General features: G+C 52.7%; 1 protein-coding gene across 1 annotated transcript in view; it reads left to right on the top strand.

Annotated features, from left to right (window-relative positions):
- Positions 1–243: 243 nt before the first annotated feature.
- The window catches only part of BIN3 (bridging integrator 3), a 53,109-nt gene continuing 32,523 nt past the window's right edge, over positions 244–20,829 (top strand). The window contains exons 1-3 of the mRNA XM_058042302.1: positions 244–1,639; positions 14,027–14,075; positions 20,693–20,733. Of these exons, the coding sequence (XP_057898285.1) occupies positions 1,632–1,639; positions 14,027–14,075; positions 20,693–20,733 (98 nt within the window). The 5' untranslated portion in view covers positions 244–1,631. The remainder of the gene's footprint in view (positions 1,640–14,026; positions 14,076–20,692; positions 20,734–20,829) is intronic.

A 20,829-nucleotide genomic window follows, 5' to 3' on the forward strand; every position in this document is an offset into this window, starting at 1 on the left:
CCCAGGGAATAACCCTGCCCACACCCATCCCCTTCCCTGTGCCCTGGCCCACCCCAGGGAATAGCCCTGGGCACCCCCTGCCCACACCCATCCCCTTCCCTGTGCCCTCACCCACCCCAGGGAATAACCCTGGGCACCCCCTGCCCATCCCCTTCCCTGTGCCCTCACCCACCCCAGGGAATAACCCTGGGCACCCCCTGCCCATCCCCTTCCCTGTGCCCTCACCCACCCCAGGGAATAACCCTGCCCACACCCATCCCCTTCCCTGTGCCCTTGCCCACCCTAGGGTGTTCCTGGGCACCCCCTGCCCATGCCCATCCCAGGAATCCCTTCCCTGTGCCCTGGCCCACCCCAGGGAATGCTCCTGGGCACCCTCTCCGTGCCCTCACCCAGCTCAGGATGCTGCCAGGCAGTTCCTGACCCTCGCCCACCCCAGGAATGCTCCTGGGCATCCCCTCCCTGTGCCACTGCCCACTCCGGGCTGTTCCTGGGCATTCCAGGCTCCTGCCCTCACCCACTTCTGGGGTGTTCCTGGGCATTCCCTCCCTGTGCCCTCACCCACCCTGGGCTGGATCCAGGCAATTCCTTCTTGCCCACCATTAAATTCCTTCTCCTTGCCCACCTTGGGGTTGACCCATTAAATTCTTTCTCCTCGCCCGTCCTGGGGTTGATCCAGGCAATTCCTTCTTGCCCATCATTAAATTCCTCCCCCTTGCCCACCTGGAGTTGATCCAGGCAATTCCTTCTCCTTGCCCACCCCAGGGATGATCCAGGCAATTCCATCTTGCCCATCCCGGACTGATCCAGGCAATTCCTTCTCCTTGCTCACCCTGGGGTTGATCCATGAAATTCCTTCTTTTCCACCCCAGGGGTGATCCACAAAATTCCTTCTCTTTGCCCACCCTGGGGTTGATCCAGGCAATTCCATCTTGCCCATCCCGGACTGATCCAGGCCATTCCTTCTTGCCCATTTTGGGGCTGATCCATGAAATTCCTTCTCCTTGCCCATCCCGGACTGATCCAGGCCATTCCTTCTTGCCCATCCCGGACTGATCCAAGCCATTCCTTCTTGCCCATTTTGGGGCTGATCCATGAAATTCCTTCTCCTTGCCCATCCCTGACTGATCCAAGCCATTCCTTCTTGCCCATTTTGGGACTGATCCATGAAATTCCTTCTCCTTGCCCATCCCAGGGCTGATCCAGGCCATTCCTTCTTGCCCATTTTGGGGCTGATCCATGAAATTCCTTCCCCTTGCCCATCCCAGGGCTGATCCAGGCCATTCCTTCTTGCCCATTTTGGGGCTGATCCATGAAATTCCTCCTCCTTGCCCATCCCAGGGCTGATCCAGGCAGTTCCTTCTCCCGGCCTACCCCAAGGACTCTCCACAGCTCCCAGCCGTTTATCTCCACCCCTCCCGCCCCATTTGCAGCCCTTTTCACCCAAACCGGGCGAATTTCGGGATTTTTCTCCCCGCGCGCCATCCCCGTGACGTCACCCCCCGGCCATGTGACGTCACGCCCCCGCCGCGTGACGTCACCGCAGCGCGCGGTCCCGGCGGGTGAGCGCTGGCGGAAGGGGCGGGGCTAAAACCGGCGGCACTTCCGGGAGCGGCGCGGGGCGGAGGGGGAACATGAGCTGGTGAGTGCGGGGGGAGCCCGGGGCACCGGAACGGGACCGGGAGTGGGGCAGGGCAGGGGGAACGGGAGCGGCTCCGGGAGGAGGAACCGGGACCAGCGGGACCGGGAGCGGGGCAGGGCAGGGGGAACGGGAGCGGCTCCGGGAGGAGGAACCGGGACCAGCGGGACCGGGAGCGGGGCAGGGCAGGGGGAACGGGAGCGCCGGGACTGGGACCAGCGGAACCGGGACTGGGTCAGCGGAACCTGGGACCCCGGCACGGCGGGTGAACGGGAGCGCCGGGACTGGGACCAGCGGGGCCGGGAGCGGGGCAGGGCAGGGGGAGCGGGAGCGCCGCACCGGGACTGGGTCAGGACGGAGGAACCGGGAGCGGTGCTGGGGGAACGGGAGCGCCGGGACCGGGTCAGGGCGGAGGAACCGGAACCGGCACCGGGGCAGGGCGGGGAAACCGGAACCACTGGCACCGGCCCGCCCGGTCCCGGCTCCTCACCTTGGGGGCTGCGGGTGAGGAGGAGCCGGGAACGGGCCCGGAGCGGCCCCGGTGCTGAGCGGCCATGGCCCGGTGGGAGCCCCGGTGCAGGCCCTGGAGCAGAGGCGGTGCTGCCGGGGATGTCCCGGTGCAGGCCCTGGAGCGGAGCCGGTGCTGCCGGGGATGTCCCGGTGCAGGCCCTGGAGCGGAGCCGGTGCTGGTCAGGTTTGTCCCGGTGCTGGTCAGGTTTGTCCCGGTGCTGGCCCTGGAGTGGAGCCGGTGCTGGTCAGGTTTGTCCCGGTGCTGGTCAGGTTTGTCCCGGTGCTGGCCCTGGAGTGGAGCCGGTGCTGGTCAGGTTTGTCCCAGTGCAGGCCCTGGAGCAGAGCCGGTGCTGGTCAGGTTTGTCCCGGTGCTGGCCCTGGAGTGCAGCCGGTGCTGGTCGGGTTTGTCCCGGTGCTGGCTGGGTTTGTCCCGGTGCTGGCCCTGGAGTGGAGCCGGTGCTGGCCGGGTTTGTCCCGGTACTGGCCCTGGAGTGGAGCCGGTGCTGGTCAGGTTTGTCCCAGTGCTGGCCCTGGTGGGATGCCCAGTCCTGGCCGAGTTTGCCCCAGTCCTGGCCGAGTTTGTCCCAGTCCTGCCCAGGTTTATTCTGGTGGGCTCCCAGTCCTGGCCAGGCTGTCACCCCCACAGGTGTCAGGTGTGCAGCCCTCACCCCCCTCACCTGTGCCCCCACAGCCCCCCCGGCCCTTCCCACCGTTCCCCCTCCTGCCTGTCCCTGCCCAGGAGCTGCTGCAGGTGCGTGGAGGGTCCCCAATGTCCCCGTTGCCTCTTCAACTCCATGAAAGTAAAAGTTTTTTCCTTTAAAACAAGAGGAAAGAAGAATTCCTGTGTGTTTGAATCAAGCTGATGAGGGCTCAGTATGGACACACTGGTGCTTATTTAATTGAATTGTATTAGAACTCAATAATACTAGAAATTAATAATATTAGAAATCGATCTGGACTGCTGTGTGTGATTTCTCATGCTGGGTAATTCTGGAGATCCAGGGCTGTTGTGGGAGGCAAAGGATGGGATGGATCAAGAGCTCAAAGGGCTTTTCCTTGCCTGGCAAGTTGAGTTCCATGGTGACAATGGAAAATTTTTTGGGTTGGGAGCTGTGGAAGTTGTGGTTTGGAAATGTACTGCAAGAATGTAATGAGGCACACAGAGGTATGATTAAAACCTGGCATTTGGGCTAAAAATACACATTTATCCACTGGAATGGCTCTGGACTCGTCTCAGAACAGGAACAGTTATGGACAGCGTTGGCTAACGAGGTTTTGGAGCCAACTTTTCCCAGGGAATCTGAGGGAAGGGACTCTGGAAGGGACCCTCTGGTCCAGGAGGGGCTTCAGAGGCAAAATGTGAGGAATAAATCATCCCTTGCATGATTCCTCATGTGTTGGATGAGGAATAATTTGGGTGCAGGGTATCCACACTTCCACTTCCCTGTGTCCATCCCTCCCCAGGGACTGTCCCTTGTCACCACAACACACGTGGCTTTTCCTGGGATCCCTTTCTTAGGGAAATTGGGTATTTTCACCTCTTTCTGGGGAGAAATCTGAGGTTTTGGCTTCCTTTTTCTACCTCTGTTGAGGTCAGGATTGAGATGATAATTTAGACTCAGATGTTTATTATTTATTATCAGTTACAGTCTCACAGCAGTGAGTCTTGTAGCCTTTCATTAACAAGGCACAAAATGGTTAACTATCTCTTGGTACAAGGTCTTTTAAGGCTAAACTATCCAATTAAGAAATTACACCTAAATTATTTCCACTTTTAACCCAATAACTGATCACTTGAAGTCTGCACTGTGGACTTTTCTGTTCAGTTACAAAATACCACCCAAACCCATGAAGAAGAAGGTAAAGAAGAACAACCTACCTCAGCCTGAAATCATCCATCTTGCTCCATATTTATTCCTATAATCTAAAACCCCAAACTCCTAAGTTTTCCACCCTGTGATATCACACACTTCTGACCAACTCCACACCTGTAATCCCAGTGTTATCAGTCAATTTTGGAAGCCTTTTCCACAGCTTCAGGTCTAATGTAGTGCTCTCCTGAGAGTCAGAGTCTGTCTGTACAGAAAGTCTGAAATTCTCAGCATCCAGAACTCCAACAGTTGCCTGGTGAGCAGAGGTTTGGAATGTAGTTATATTGCAAATAGTTATATAGCTATATTCCAGATAGATCTATAGTTATATTCCAGATAATTATATAGTTATATTTCAATATAGCTATATTCCAGATAGTTATATAGTTATATTCCAGATAGTTATATAGTTATATTCCACTATAGTTATATTCCAGATAGTTATATAGTTATATTCCAATATAGTTATATCCTAAATAATTATATAGTTATATTCCAGATAGTTATATAGTTATATTCCAATATAGTTATATCCTAAATAATTATATAGTTATATTCCACTATAGTTATATTCCAAATAGTCATATTCCAGATAGTTAACCATTTTGTGCCTTGTTAATCAAAGACCACAAAAGCCTTCTCCACAGCCTCAGGTCAAACGCGGTGCTCTCCTGGGAGTCACAGTCTGTGTGTACAGAAAATTTGAAATTCTCAGCATCCAGAACTCCAAGAGTTGCCCAGCGAGCGGGGGGAACTCCGGGGGAATTCTGAGTCTCTTTCTTCTCTGGCTGCGTCACCCTCTGGAGCGCGGCTGACGCACGAGGGGCTCGGAGCCCGCGGGGTTCCAGCGTGGCTGCACAATTGTCCTCAGTCCGGCCTTGGGTGTGTGCCCTCAGTTCAGCCTTGGGTGTGTGTGCCCTCAGTCCAGCTCTGTGTGTGTGTGTGTGTGCCCTCAGTTCAGCACTGTGTGTGTGTGTGCCCTCAGTTCAGCTCTGTGTGTGTGTGTGCCCTCAGTCCCTCCCTGTGTGTGTGCCCTCAGTCCAGCCTTGGGTGTGTGCCCTCAGTGCAGCCATGGGTGTGTGTGTGCCCTCAGTCCCTCTGTGTGTGTGTGTGTGTGTGCGTGTGTGCCCTCAGTCCAGCCTTGGGTGTGTGCCCCCAGTATGGCCCTGTGTGTGTGTGCCCTCAGTCCAGTTCTTTGTGTGTGCCCTCAGTCCAGTGCTGTTTGTGTGTGTGCCCTCAGTCCAGTTCTGTATGTGTGTGTGTGCCCTCAGTCCCTCTGTGTCTGTGTGTGTGTGCCCTCAGTCCAGCTCTGTGTGTGTGTGTGTGCCCTCAGTATGGCCCTGTGTGTGTGTCTGTGTGTGTGTGTGTGCCCTCAGTCCAGCCCTGTGTGTGTGTGTGTGTCCCCTCAGTCCAGTTCTGTGAGTGTGCCCTCAGTCTGGCCCAGTGTGTGTGTGCCCTCAGTCCATCCCTGAGTGTGTGCCCTCAGTATGGCCCTGTGTGTGTGTGTGCCCTCAGTCCAGCCCTGTGTGCGTGTGCGTGTGCCCTTAGTATGGCCCTGAGTGTGTGTGTGTGTGTGTGTGTGTGTGCCCTCAGTCCAGCTCTGTGTGTGTGCCCTCAGTCCAGTTCTTTGTGTGTGCCCTCAGTCCATCCCTGAGTGTGTGCACCCTCAGTGAAACCGTGTGTGTGTGTGTGTGTGTGTGTGTGTGTGTGTGTGTGTGTGTGTGCCCTCAGTCCATCCTTGTGTGTATGTGTGTGCCCTCAGTCCTGTCCTGTGCGTGTGTGTGCCCTCAGTATGGCCCTTTGTGTGTGTGTGCCCTCAGTCCCTCCCTGTGTGTGTGTGTGCGCCCTCAGTGAAACCGTGTGTGTGTGTGCCCTCAGTCCCTCCCTGTGTGTGTGTGTGCGCCCTCAGTGAAACCGTGTGTGTGTGTGCCCTCAGTCCCGCCGCTCCCTCCCGGAGCTGCCCTCAGTCCAGCTGCCCCTTCCCGGGTCTGCCCTCCCACAACTGCCCTCAGTGCAGCCGCTCCCTCCCGGGCTGCCCTCCCGGTTGCTCTGTCCCGGGGCTCCCTCCCGGCCTCAATCGGGCCATTCACGGCTGCAGGGCCCGCCGTGGTGTCCATGACGTCCGTGGCAGCGCTGACACACGTGGGGTCGTGCCCCACTGCTGAAATGTCACAGTTCCGGCCCTGGCATCGCTCCGGGGAGGGAGAGCTTTGTTCCAGCCCTGGATGCTTTGGGAAGTGTTGGATCATGCATACATACATTATGTGAACTTTCTGTCAAGCTTTAAAAATGCTCTACAAATTCATTTCCTTCAGGGAAGAAGGGACTTTGCTCAGCTTCCATGTGCATCTCTCTCTGGCATTGGGCACCATTAGTCCTGGGTTGATCCCTCTTTTTCCAGGGTTTAGATGCTGTAGCTGAGGAAGAGGATGGAGCTTTGTCCTCAGCTTTGTCTTGCACAGCTGGAAGTGGCACAAACTGCCGCCATTTGGGCTCCTGGGCACTCATATCCTTAATTTTTTTGTAAGGGGAATCCCCAGAGATTTGAGGACTGTTGGCAGGTTGGTGCTTTGAGTGGGGTGGAGTTAATCCTGGGCCATCACTCCTTCCTTGTGAGTTCTCTGTGCTGCATGAGGGCTGGGAATGCTCCCTAGAATAGGAGGACTGCTCCCTGGAACATGGGGATCACTCCCAGGAACACAGGGAATGTTCCCAGGAACATGGGGAGCACTCCTGGAACACAGGGAACACTCCCTAGAACACAGGGATCACTCCAGAGGGCTCCAGCTGGTGACAGAGCCTGGATTAAACCCCCAAATTCCCAATTTCTGCACCCAGGCAGTGAGGCAGCTCTGCTTTTCTAGCCTTGCATGGACAGCTGGGATGTTTTTGGAATCTCAGCTGAGCTCCATGGCTTCCTTTGGGCTTTGGATTGGGGCATCCTCATCCCCCTCTTCCTCCTGTGCAACCCAGTGATTCCCTTGGCCATCCCTCCTTCCAAAAATAAAAGGAGTGGAGTGCTGGATTTTAATGCCCTGAGTGCTCCATTTTTTATTTTTAAAGTGTTTTTCAAGGTTCCCGAGACTGCATCAAACCAAACCTCAAAACCAGACTCCCAAACATCCCCTGCTCCTATTTCCCACTCCCCCCAGGTGAATTCCCACAGGAAAAGGGGGTCTTTGTCTCTCCCAGAGGATGGGAGGCTGGATGGGTTTGCACAGCCTCAAAAGTGGGGTTGTTGGTTCTTGCTGGTGTTTTCCCTGTTATGGATTTGCACGTTGTTGGTTATTCCTGGTGTTTTCCATGTTACGGATTTGCACAGGTTGTTGGTTATTTCTGGTGTTTTCAGTGTTATGGATTTGCAGAGGTTGTTGGTTATTCCCAGTGTTTTCCACGTTATGGATTTGCACAGGTTGTTGGTTATTCCTGGTGTTTTCCATGTTGCAGATTTGATCAGGTTGTTGGTTATTCCTGGTGTTTTCCATGTTGCAGATTTGCTCAGGTTGTTGGTTATTCCTGGTGTTTTCTGTGTTAAGGATTTGCACAAGTTGTTGGTTATTCCCAATGTTTACTATGCTATGGATTTGCACAGGTTGTTGGTTATTCCTGGTGTTTTCCATGCTATGGATTTGCACAGGTTGTTGATTTTTCCTAGTGTTTTCCATGTTACAGATTTTTGCTCAGGTTGTTGGTTATTCCTGGTGTTTTCCATGTTACAGATTTGCTCAGGTTGTTGGTTATTCCTGGTGTTTTCTGTGTTAAGGATTTGCACAAGTTGTTGGTTATTCCCAATGTTTACTATGCTATGGATTTGCACAGGTTGTTGGTTATTCCTGGTGTTTTCCACGTTATGGATTTGCACAGGTTATTCCTGCTGATTTCTCTTAAGGATTTGCACATATTGTTGGTTATTCCCGGTATTTTCCCTGTTTTGGAGCTGTGTCCACTCTGGGCAGGTGCAAACCCAGCCCCAGGCTCTGTTTTCCTCCCTCTGAATCAATATTGATGTTTTTTTGGAGCCCGTTGTGGCCCGTGGCACCGCTCCCCCTTCCCTGCAGGTTTCAGTGATACTGGGATCAGGAGATGAGCATGGATAAAATTACCTGGGATGAAGCAAGTGGATACCAGAGCAGTGAGCGAGGCTCCCAAACACCTCCCTGTTACCTGTGCAAGGTGCTTTGCACATCCCAAAGTTTTTATCATGGTGAAACTGGAGCGCCAGCCGGGCATTTCCCGGGGTGGAGCAGCTGGGAAGAGCTACCTGCCACCCTCCCCTGCCACCATCACAGGCCTCAGAGTGCTTATTCCTTAATTGTTCATTTTTCCACCTGTTTTGTCCAGGTAGCTCCAAGCCAATGCTCTGGTTGAGCCACAACCGTGTTTCACAACCGTGCTTAAAATGGATATTTTTGTAGCATAGTCAGGGCCTAAAACAGCCCTGCAAAATTCTGCTCGCCCACGCGCCTGGCGTGAGTAATTTTCTTTTGATGGGTGAGTAAAATATCATTATTTTTTTCATGCTCCTCTTGGAATGGGTGGGAGAGAGGATTCTGACATTATTTTTGATTTGCTTAACACTGACACCGCGCCTGGCTCCGTGCAGGATGCGGAGGGACCCGTTCCCAGGAGCTCATCCCTCCGCTGCCAAACTTCAGCAAGGTGCCTTGTTTTCCCTGGCCTGACCTAAAATCCAGAAAATCGATGTTTACACCTCTTTTTTTGCCTCTTTTTACACCTCTCTTTCCCTTCTCCCCCGCTGCAGCGGCTCGCCCTGACATCCCTGCGTGCCTTAAACCTCCAAGTTCCCAAGGATGGGGCTGAAATCTAAAATCCAGGTGGGAGCACTCACCTGCTTCATCCCTGAGGGATCCCATCCCCACATCCCTCCTCTCTCTCCCCACCCTGTGACCTCCCCTCTCATCTCCTCGAGGAGAGCACCCAAACGGGGATTTGGCGCAGAGTCTCCCTCGACAGAAGCTGTTTGTGATCCGTTGGAATAAATTTTTTTTTTTTCCTTTTTTTTCTCTTTTTTTTTTTTTTTTTTTTTTTTTTTTTTTGCCTCGGCGCTGTGTTTGGAGCGGTTGCCATGAGTTCCCGGGAGGGGGGGAGCGGGGTGGGACGGTGCCTGCGGTTTCCATGGACACGCCTGGAGCACACAGCGAGGAGGAATCCGGGAGATTCACGCCTAACCTGAGCCTGCCCTCCTGCCTGCCTCACCTGGGCACGGCTGCCATCCCCTCCTGCCCGGGAATCTGGGTGGTTTTAGGCAGCCCAATCCAGGTTTCCAGGATTTTGGGCGGGCAGTGTTGCCTCTCCTCGTGCAGGCTGGCATGAGAAATGCTGCTCAGGAAAGGTCTCTCAGCTTGCTTTGAACTTCCTGTGATGGAAAAGTCCTTCACTAACACCTCAGTCCCTCAGGGGAGCTTCACCCAAGCGGAGAGGGAGGAGAAGCTCAACCAAGTTCACTCTGTAGCAAAGTGCGAAAGTGAAGATTCACATCCTTCCTGGAGTGCTCCCGACCTTCCTGTTGGAAGTGTTTGCAGGAACTCTTTGATCTCTCTGGGATAGAGCTGATCTCATGGCCAGGCAGCTTTTCTGACCAGGCAGCTTCTCTGGATGCAGCTGAATCCATTCCCAACCCAGCAGCTTCCAAAGGGAAGGACCCAATTCCTGTGCTAGCTTTGGGATGATTTTTGTCTGCACAGGTGTAAAGGGATGGCTTTGTAGAATCCCTCGTCATCCCACATGCCAAAATCCTTGGGAAAACCAGGCTTGGAGGGTCAGGGTCACCCTGGCAGCACGGGAGGCTGGGTGTCATCCTCCTGCCTACAGGCACTGAGAGGTTTCTTTCCGGTGAAGGAATTGAGATTTTTGGTGGAAATTCAGAGTGAGAAGCTCTGGCAGGCATCCAGGCTATGCTGGCGCTTGGGGTTTCAATGAGAGAGAGAGAAAAAGGGGAAAAAAATCCCTGAAACTTTCCACGGGAAGCGGGCACTTCCCACAGGACATGGATTTAGTCGGTGGTCTGGCAGTGGTACCAGTACAAACCAGTTTTGGCCACCAGTTCATACCAAAGTGGGACTTGTGGGTCCCATGCAAACACCACTCATGCCCACCTGGGGCAGGAATATTGAATTCAGAGGCTCAATGTCACTTTTCCCAAATTAATTTATCATCCAAACCGCCCCAGCCTCTGCTGCCCCCATCCCTGCCTGTCCATCTGTCTGTCCGTCCTTCCCTCCCTTCCCAATCCCTGCCTGGCAGCTCAGCATCCCCAGGGAGAGCATTTTATCAAAAATATTTGGTGTTTATCCCTTGCTTATGTGCCAAGGGTCTTCTGGGGCCTGATTAGGGGTGGCAAAGCCGTGTTGAGCTGGAGTGAGCTGGGAAAAGGAACACATCCCACGGGGAATTTATCCCTCTGAGCTCCATCCCAGCTCCCCACATAGGGGTGATGCCAAGGTTTGATGTCCACCCTAGCAAAGGAGCATTGCTCCCTAATTTAGCAGGGTTTGAGTGATTCCTGCTGGCAATTCCTGCCTTCCAGGAATGCTGGGGAGGGAGAGGGAGCTCCACGATTTAAGCTGCAGCTCCCCAGAGACCTCATGGAGCTGCGTCTCCCCCCCCTGCCTGGGAGGTTTGTTTCCAACTCTCCTGTGCATCCAGAGGAGAATTAACTGCTTTGGTGTGTGTGGCCCTGCGTTTGCTCATGGAGAAGCCAAGTAAATAGATGAGATTGCCGGGGAAACTTCAGAGAGAAAAAATCAGCCACAGCTTCTCCCACCTTCCCCTCCCTGGGGTTCCTGAGCATCCCCGAGTAGAGCTCGCAGGATTCTCTCCACCCACACTTTTTTTCCCTTACTTTGAGCTCTTCCCACCCTCTCCCTGCAGCGTTTCACCCTCCTCCCTCCCCCTGAACCCTGCTGCTTTGCTTTGCCTTGCCGAGCTCCAGGTGCCCTGGCAGGGCCGTGAGGGGCCGGGGCGCTCCCCGCAGCCCCGCGGGCTGGGAACGCTCCCTCCGCCTGTGACTCAGCGCGCTCGGCTCTTCAGGAACGGGATTTCAAGGGATTTCACACCCCAAACACAACCCCAGCTTTCTCTCGCTCAGCAGAAACGAGAGACATCAGCAAAGGAAAAAAAAAAAAAAAAAAAAAAAAAGCAGCACCGATTCTGGTTTTTCTTTGGTGTTTATAGAGCTTTGAAGGTACCGGGGAGATCCGTGGAATTCATGGCGCTGATGGATATGGATCCGTATGCATCCACCTCCCCCTCAGTTTATTTGTATTATCCCCATCATGCATTTTCTAACCTTTAAATTTTGAAGCAAATGGTTGTGATGGTGCTGTCTGAACTGCACTTTGTCCCCCCACAATTTCACAATTTTGCAGGCAGGGACACAACTCCCAGAGGGACAAAACTTGGGTGCCAGCAGCACTTTTGAGGCGTGGGGTGAATCCATTTGGTTTAAAAGCTCCAATAAAATCCATACCTTTCATCTTTTTTTTTTTTTTTCTTCCTTCTTTCTTTCCTGCTCATCCATCTTCCCCCCCCTCCCAGAGAATCATATTAAAAGGCAGTGATTTAAAAACCAGGAAAATTATGTAAAATTGTAAAATAGAACAAAAACCTCCAATAATTGAGGAACAGACCTGACTTGCACAGGGTTATTTTTTTTTTAGAGGTTTTACTGAGACAGACATAATTACCAAGTGGCATCACGATGCTGATAGAGATATTTACTGCTGCACTGGAGATTTGCAGTGCTCCACTTACTTCCCTTTGTTTCTGAGAGAAGAAAAGGGATTTTTGGGGCTCCTTGGTGGGGTGAGGATGGGGAATGGGATGGAGCAGCACCCCCTGTGCTCCCTCTGCCTTCCCTTCCCAGCTCTGATCCCCAACCAGTGGCTTTTCCTATCCCAAATTCCCTGGATTGAACCATTTTTCCAGTGACAACACCACTTTGGGATGCTCTCTGTGCCCCTCACAGGGACAGCTTGTGCACAGGTAATTCTTTAATCACCTTTTTAATTGTCCTTTCCCACTAGGAACCAACCTGGCTCCAGCTCCTTGCTTGTTCCCACCCTGCAAACTGGTTTTAAGTGGGATAACACTCCCTGAGTAAAATCCTCATTTTTTTTTTATCCTTTCACCACCAAGTTGGTGCCATCACTTCCAAAAACATCAAGTGACAGAGAGGTGCCTCATTTTGGTTTATATTTGACCCACAGAGGAAAACACAAAGGAAAAAAAAAAAAATCCATATATTTTTGTTTTCTTCCTGTAAGGCACCACACCCCCGGTTATTGACAGGGAAATTATACAGCAGAGTGATGTTTGTTTATAAAAGAAGGGTGATTCACACTGCCACAGGAGCTTGAAAGGGTTAAACCCAAAATTACACCGGTCCTGCTGGAGAACCATAAACAGGAAGTTCTCCCGAAAAAAAAATTTAAATTTAAACCTGGTGACTCAGGTTGGCTCCAGAGCTGCTCAGGGAGGGTCACAGGGGGTGCAGCCCTGGATTATTCCAGTGGGTAATTACAGCCTTGGCTTGAAAACAGCGGGAAAAGTGGGAAGAGCAGGGGTTGGAGTTTGGATAATCAGGTTTTTTTTGCGTCGTCCTGCCCCTTCTTCCACTACAAATTCCTTCTCACAGTTGGATTTTGCAGCAGGTTGCACTGATAAAAATATTTCCTGGGGGTCAAGCTGTTGTTTGGGGCAGTACTGGGGGCTTGGAAGTGGAGTTGGTGGGAAAAAAATGGAAAACCAGCAGTGGGAAAAGCCAGACTGGGAGGCAGCAACACAAAATCCCCAAATCCATGGTTTTATCTCAAGTTTTGTGTAGCAGCATGAGAGTTTGGGCTGGTCCAGTCCAAATTCTCAGGAGGGGACTCAGACACTTTTCTCAGAAGCTCCTGGTGCAGATTTGGGATGGGAAATTGGAAGTGGAAGATTCCATTGGAAAGGAATGGGATGAAGCTGAGCTGTAGGTGAAACATCTTTGGCAAAAAAACACTTTAATGTCATTATGACCTCAATTTTTTTCTATTTATTTAAAGCATCACAACCCAGAAAACATTTGGGAGATTTTGGCTGAGATGCTTTAACCAAGCAGCACCTCTTTAACTTAATTAAATCCATTGACAACAGCAGCTGAATTCCTGGATTTTCATTATACTGATAGGTGAAATAAATCCAATTATTTTCAGGCTGCCTGCGTGGTTGCTCCCAGCTGACCCAGCCACCCTTACATATGTTGTGTAATTTATTTAGAGTACTCTTCTCATTCAGGTAACCCAGATTTTCCTGGGAATTAGGGATTTTAAGAATGAAGGCTGTGCTGGCAGGTGAGCCTCTCCTCCAGCTGTTGGAGCAGAGGAATCCTTTGAAGCAGCTCTCAGCAGCTCCAGACACCGGCTTGTTACTTTTTTTAATATCCTCTTTCTAAATATTTACAGGCTTTGTTTGGGATTTTTTTTTTTTTTTTAGTATTATTTTATCCTCCCCAGCAGATTTGGTTTGAAGCAGAGTGGGTTCTTCAGCTGCTTGTGGAGCGTCCTTGCCTTGCTTTGGGGTGCAGGGAGGTTTGTGTGGGGCTGACCCCAATCAAAGGGACCCACAAGGACCATCCAGACGCCCCAAAATCCCACACTGGGAGCGTTGTTCAAGTGCTCCTGGAGCTCTGGCAGCCTCAGGGCTGTGCCAGTTCCCTGGAGGGCTGTCCCAGTGATTATCCCAGCCTTTGGGGGAGGAATCTTTCCCTAAAATCCAACCTGGCAGCTCCAGCCTGGGTGCCGTTCCCAGCTTCTGTCGCTGTCACGGAGCAGAGATCAGAGAGCTGCCCCTCTGCAATGCTGAGGGGTCTCCCCACAGTCTCTCCCACCTCTCTGGGGGTGCACAGTGCCTGAAATGAGGGGCTGCCAGCCCGGGACACCCCCTGCTGCCCCCCCAAAGTCACCCCCAGCCCCAGCGCTGCTCACACATCCCCTTTCTCCTCTCTCTTTTCCAGGATCCCGTTCAAGATCGGGCAGCCCAAGAAACAGATTGTACCCAAGACAGTGAGTAAACCAGTTCCCCCTTTTTAGCTCCAGCCTTGGATCATGTGGCTGATGAGTCAAGCCAGCACTTTGACTCGTCCCATTTTGCAGCGTGTGGGAGGGAGCTGGAGCAGCAGAACCTGTTGCCGCGTGTGACCAGCGCTCGGCTCCTCGTGCGAGGAGCGAGGGGGAGCCCCATGCAGGCAGAATATTTTGGTTTGGGAGCTGTTGAAATTAGAATTTTTTGAATTTTTTTTTTTTTCAATTTTTTTTTGGGAGGGGTGTTGAGTGTGTGTGCGGGGTAGGGGAAAAGAGCTCTCTTGGTCTGGCACGGTTTTCCTCGGAGATGGCTGAACGGGTTTGCTTCCTTCCTTCCTTCCTTCCTTCTTTCAGCAATGGCTTGTTTGTTCATCCTTTCGGAGCAGATGGAGGAGGAGGAGTGGTTCAGATCGCTGAATATAACTGTTTCCAAAGAAAGGCTTATAAGCTGAGATGCTTAGTGCTCGGGCGTGAATTAATTTGTGCTGCACAGCATTTGCTTTAAAAGCAAATTAAAAAAGCATTTTGTATTCCCGTGGATTTGAGGCTCCTACCCCAAGTGCTGCTGCTTGCAGCTGGCTGTGGTATTTTCCCTTCTCAAGCAGCTTGGCTTTGCATTTGTCCCATGCCAAAAAAAAGCTGTGGAACCTCCCAGGAGCTGGCCCTGAAAACTCACCTGGACACCTGCTCTGAAAAGGGAGCCCTGAGAGGCAGAGTGGGGCAGAGCTCGTCCCTCTGGTGGCACTGGTGCCCTAATCCCCTGCACAGACTGACATCCCTGATCCTTCCTCTCCGGGACACCCAGCTAATTCCGCAGGATGCGTGGGCACCCGTGTTTGTGGGGCAGTTTCTCCTTGGGACATGACATTTCCCTGGAGGCAGAGGGCTAATCCCACCACTCCCTTCAGGGCTTGATTGTCATGTTTTATTTTAAAGGATTTGGTGGTTGTCTGCTGCCGTGGAGCAGCAATTTGCTGTAACAGCTCCAAACTGTCAGAACAGAATTTAAGCCAGGCAGGCAACAAAGATGAGGACTGGTAAAATTCCTCCGTGGTTCTCCTGTGTTTTCAGCTGCCCTTTTCCAGGGGCTGCTGATCCACCAGCAAGGTGCTGCTGCCTGTGATCCCTCAGGTGAGGCAGCCCAGCCCCAGCCCTTCACACTCTCCCAGCTCGTGTCAGGAGCCCCCCACATTCCTTGCTCTACAATATTTTGCCTTTCCCAGTGCTCCCAGTGCTGATGTCCTTCCAGGCTGGGGCAAAAACCAACTGCTCTGCAGTTCTGGGTGTCTTGGCCAGCTCTGTTGGGCATCTCCAGCCCACCCATTCTCACATCCCAGTTTAATATATTCCATTTCCTTGCTGTTTCCCTCCCCTTTTAGAGGTTTTTCTCCCCTAAAATCAGCCATCTCTGTGCTCAGACTCCCTGCAGATGAGTGGTGGCACCTCTGAGATCTTCCCTTCCCCGGAGCTGCTGGAATGTGCTGTTCTGAAGCAGTTGGCAGCCTTTGCTTATATATACATGTGTGTGTATTAAATAGAACAGCTCAGAATATCCGGCAGGCAGAGGTTCATTCAGCACCCAGAGCCTTTCCAGGCCTTTTCCTTTTCCTTCCTTCCTTCCTCAGCTCCCTAGGAACAAGGAACGAGATTCAATGTCAACAAAGTTGATTTCTAAAAAGCTTCCACTTGCCCTGGAATGATGATAATGGTGATGATGATGATGGTGGTGGTGGTGGTGTTGTTGCTCTCCAGGCACCAGATACAGGGAAAGGAGAAAACAGGAAGCCCAAAACCTTGGAACTTCACACCCAGTGTGGAGTGCAGCTCTTCAAAGCAGAACAAAGGGCAGGAAACCACGGATATCCCCCAGGATCAGGCACTCCATGTGCAGTGGTGTGCAAGGGATGGGGCTGCTTTGATGGTGTGCAAGGGATGGGGCTGCTTTGACCTGCAGGGCCCCAGATTTACCTCCCAGCTGCAGGCTGAGCCACTCCATCTGTGCAGGCGTTGGGGAACAGCAGCAGCAGCAGCCAAGGGCTGGGATGTTCCAGATGTTGGGGCTGCAGGAAGTGGGAAGGTGTGGCATCTCCAGGGCTGCATCCCAAGCCCATCAGAAGGGAAGTGGTTGTGGGGAGAGGATCTCCCACTCACAGAGACCGGACCACAAAAGAGGAGGTGAGGGGGAAGGATTAAAAAAAAAGCAGCATTTGTGAGCATGTAACTTCCTTGGCTCTCCATGAGGCCTGGGCTGCAGTCAGGAGAAGGGGGTGGCTTTGAGAGAGGCTCAGCCAGCCAGAGAGGCTTTTTTGTTGTCTCAGTGCTGGGGCTGGTGTCAGATCTAGGCCGGGAGTAGTCCTGAAAAGCAATTTGCCTGGGCTGCCGAGGAATTAGTCATGACTCGCTGTGCCCACTCGCCTGTGATCCTTTGGAGAAGGGCACGGTGTCAGGCACAGTTTAGCTCCAGAGGGAGAAGGAAACCCCAGTAAGAAAATATCAGCTGGTGAACTGAGGTGATCTCCCCCTCCCCAGACATGGCTGCGCTTTGTTTCCACCTTAACCTGGGCAAATCCAATTCCAGACAGCCTAATCTCTCCCCTCCTCTTGCCTGAAAAGAGCAGCTGTCACCGGGCTCGGGGAGCCGGGTGGGAGGATCTAATGCTCCGAGAGGACCTGCTGTCAGCAGGGCCACGGGCCCACAGCCCAATTAAACTAATGCCCAGTGATAGGAGTTAAACCTGTTAGAATTATATCTCTGCATGTTTATTGCTCAGCCACGAAGCCTCTTATGGCAGAGATGTTCTTGCCTCCCTCGGGACAGCTCCGCTCCCAGCAGAGGCCGCGCCGCCGTCGGAGCTGTCTCGTCTGCCCAGCTCTCCTGCAGCTGCTGCTGAAGTTCACCTGTGTCCCCCCAGGTTGTTCCCTGCCCTTCACCAGGGCTGGGATGATCCAAGCAGGCAGGAGCTGGCCCTGCATCCCCCCAGTGAGGTTTTATCTCCCTCCCTGCTTCCCTCGGCCCTGCTCTGGCCTGGGCTGACTCAGACCGCTCGCCCTCCTCCTCCTCCTTGCTGGCCTGAGTCAGCTTGGCAGGGAGTGGAGACCTGAGCTGCCAAACCTCCTTTCCTTGACTCATCCCAGCAGCTCTGCCTTCCCCAGGGGTGTCGGACGGAGGAGCTCCGTGAGCAGCAGGATTCCACTGCAGCCCTTTCCATCGGGCTCCACCAGCGAGCTGGAAATCCCAACACAGTGGAGTGAATGTCATGGGAATGGTGGGGTGAATTCAAGCGGTGCCAGTTAAATAGTTTTGCTGGTTTTCCTTCAATCTATTCTGGCCAAATTGGTCTCTGCAGTTGGGAGATGCCTCCTTTTTCCTTTTGCCACTTTTCTGGGAAGTTTCTTGCAGGATGGGGATGTGGAGATCTTGCTGGGTGGAGTCTGTGACATCCCAGATCCACCTGCACTCTGCAGCTCTGGCTCAGAGTGTTCACCCATGGGACTTACCTTGAAATTCTCGATGGGATGGCAGAAGCTCAGCAGAAAATCTTAGTTCTAATTTCTGTGGGTTTTACTTTTTGTTTGGAGAAGAGGAAGAAGGAAATACTTCCCTCTTTTTCCCAAAATCCACAACGATGCTGAGACCACTGGGAGATGCAGAAATCAGCTCATCTTCCTCCTCCAGGAAAAAACATGAACCCCAGGGGGATAGGAAGGTTCCTCACAGTCCCTCATTTCCATCTCTTTGTAGTGTTGGCTTCAGCCTTGCTCCATTGCCTCATAACCAGGCTGCTGATGCTGATCCTGCCCTTCAAGCAGGAGGGATCTGATCACAGGTGGGAGGCCCAGTGTTTGCAAACAAAAAAAAAAAAGAACTGGGTGAAGGAGAGAACGTTGTTTTATTTCAAAGCTTTCGAGAGCTCGTCGCTCTTGATGTAGATTTAAATAAAAACCCCGAGACGAGCGATTTTTGCATTACCCAGCCCCTGTGCCTGGAAGAAGAAGAAGAAAAAAAAAAAACCTTCAATACAGAAAGTGTGGTTTGATTTGGAGTTTTCAGAGAGAGGCTGCAGAGCAGTGGGATTATTTTAATAATACGGAAACTTCCCTTCAGGATATTGTAATTTTCTTGCCTGTACTTCTTGTTCTCGTTACTCTTAACGTGCTAATCCTCTCCACAGCCTCTGTCGGCTGCGTGTGACCGTGGAGAGCTGCTGGGAGTGGGAATTACTGTGTGCTCTGCAAAATGTTCCCAAGCTTGTCCTCCTTGCAGCTGGGAGCACGTGAGAGCAGCTTTTCCCTCTGTTTTTGTGGGATACCCGGGCTCCAGCCACGGCTGGGAGCCTCCCTGAGCTCGCAGACTGTGGGGACTGGGAGCCAGTTGCTGCCTGTGGGCGTGAAAAATAAGAGCAATCCTTGGGCAGCTGTCTCAGAGAGATGGGGCTGGGGATGTGAGTCAGGCTGGGCAGCTCAAGTGTGTCTGTGTGGAGTCACCTCGGTGCCATGTGGAGCCTGCTCTGGCGCTGGGCTGGGGGCTTGGGGGAGCTCGGGAGGTTTGGGGGGTTCACAGCACCCAGAGGGTCGCAGGGTGGGGAGGTTTTGTGTCTGTGGAATGAATCCTAAAGTCCCAGAATGGTTTGGGTGGGAAGGGAGCATTAAACTCGTCTTGTTCCACCCCCTGCCATGTGCAGGGACACCTTCCACTGTCCCAGGGTGCTCTGAGCTGGCCTTGGGCGCTTCCAGGGATGGAGCAGCCACAGCTTCCCTGGGAATTCCATCCCAGCCCCTTCCAAAAATCCCACCCCAGTCTCACTTGTCCCAGTTTGAAGCCATTCCCTGTGTCCTGTCCCTCCATCCTTGTCCCCAGTCCCCTCTCCAGCTCTCCTGGAGCCCCTTCAGGCCCTGCAAGCTGCTCCATATCCATTAAGGCATGATGCCTTTTGCTTATTGCACAGAAACAGGCAAATCTGACAGCAAAAAAGGGGCCAGAAACCCTGAACATTCACAGGTATTCCACAGCCAAAGCTTTTGGAGGAGCTGGTTGCTGAGCAGATCCTCCTAACCACAGAGAGGCAACAATAAAGGAACGACACCCCCAGCCTTTCACGGGGGGGGGGCACATTTTCGAGTCGTGCCCGACCCTGTGTGGTTTGCAACCAAAACAATTCACACCTAAGGCCTATTTATAGAGTGCAATAGTCCCTGGGGATTTTAGCAGCCGGAACAGGCACGGGGATGGAGGGTGAGCTTTACTATGTGCTGGTTACCTGACCTGCAGGGCGCCAGCTGCCGCGCATTTCTGCGCTCCCCGAACGCCAGGCACAAGTCGTGTGAGCTGCCCCCACACTGCTCCGTGGCTGTTCTCTCCAGCACCCAATTTTAGCAGCACGAAAAGGGAGCTGGAGCTCCTGGGAGGGTTTTTTTGGAGCAGAGGGATGGGAGGGGGGAGAGAGAGAGAGAGCCCAGCTCGCATCCCCCGGACGGTGGGAGCGGATGGTGAGGACAGCTGGGAGCTGGGATGGGGCTGGAATGTGGCTGGGCACTGCCTGCCCTCAGATCAGGCCCCTGGAGTTCAAAACAGCCCAAAAAGATGTTTAAAGAAGGAGATTTTTAAGAAAAATCTCCATCTTTAACCCCCTCAAGCTTTTAACAGCAATTCTCCTTGAGAAGCAAACATCCCCGTTAAATTGTGGTGCTGCATCAAGGCTGGGATTGAAATCTGAGGGCCAGCAGGAAGAATTGGAACAAACCTTTGGATCCTTCTAGTCCTGGCTGCTCCCAGCACTCTGCATTTCCTTAATAGCACGGGAGCTTGACAACACAAGTGAACCCAGCGCTGATCCCATGACAACAAACGCGCACGGATTTACTCTTGGCTGTTCAATTGAAATCCATTTGCTTCTCTGGTTGACGAGGTGTGGAATGAATGTTTTAAGTGTGTTAAAACAGTCAGCATGGAAAGAAAGTTCCTTAAAATATCTCCTATCACTGGAGGTTTGCTGCCAGCTAGCAAGTAGGAGGGAGCAGGCACTGAGGTAGCATCGGGAGAAGGCTGTGCTGGAGCTCAGAGCTCGGAGCTCAGGGTTCCCCTCCCTTTTGGAGGTGTCACAGTGCACTGGGACTGTGCTCCAGCCCAAGAATCTCATGGGAGGGAGCTGTTGTAGGGGTAAGGAGTGTGTGGAGGGGGTGAATAATGCAGAGATGGTGGTTTAGGGGGAATTTCACCGTCCTGATGAGGATAAGGAAGGAGGAAACAGCCAGACCCACCTCAATGGGGCTGGAGGAGCAGCAGCTCCCCTCAGGTTTTGGGAGAGAGCACAGTTTTGTCCCCCAGCACTGAGCCATGCTGGGTTGTGACTTCCCTGCTTTTCTAGCATTCCTATTTATTCCATCAGCTCCCAATCCTCGTCCTTGGCTCCAGCTGACACGTTTGGTGCTGGCTCCAAGAGAGTCTGGAGCTCCAAATCCCCAACTTTTGAGGTGTAACTCCCATTAAAGCTGCAGCTTGTGCTGGCCTCAGCTCAGCATTTCCCAGGGACAGCTTTCCCTGCGTGCTCCAGGCTGCCCTGCAGTCCCCTGGAGCTGATTCCCTTCTCTTCTTTCCACAGGTGGAGAGAGACTTTGAAAGGGAATATGGGAAGCTGCAGCAGTGAGTATCAACCACACTGGTCAGACAGGACTGGCCACATGCTTGCATCTTCCCAGGGAATTTTAGCCAGGGATGCTCTTCCCAGTGAGCAAATCC

This window comes from Melospiza georgiana, chromosome 31 (assembly GCF_028018845.1).
Source record: "Melospiza georgiana isolate bMelGeo1 chromosome 31, bMelGeo1.pri, whole genome shotgun sequence".
In the NCBI taxonomy this organism is placed as follows: Eukaryota; Metazoa; Chordata; class Aves; order Passeriformes; family Passerellidae; genus Melospiza; species Melospiza georgiana.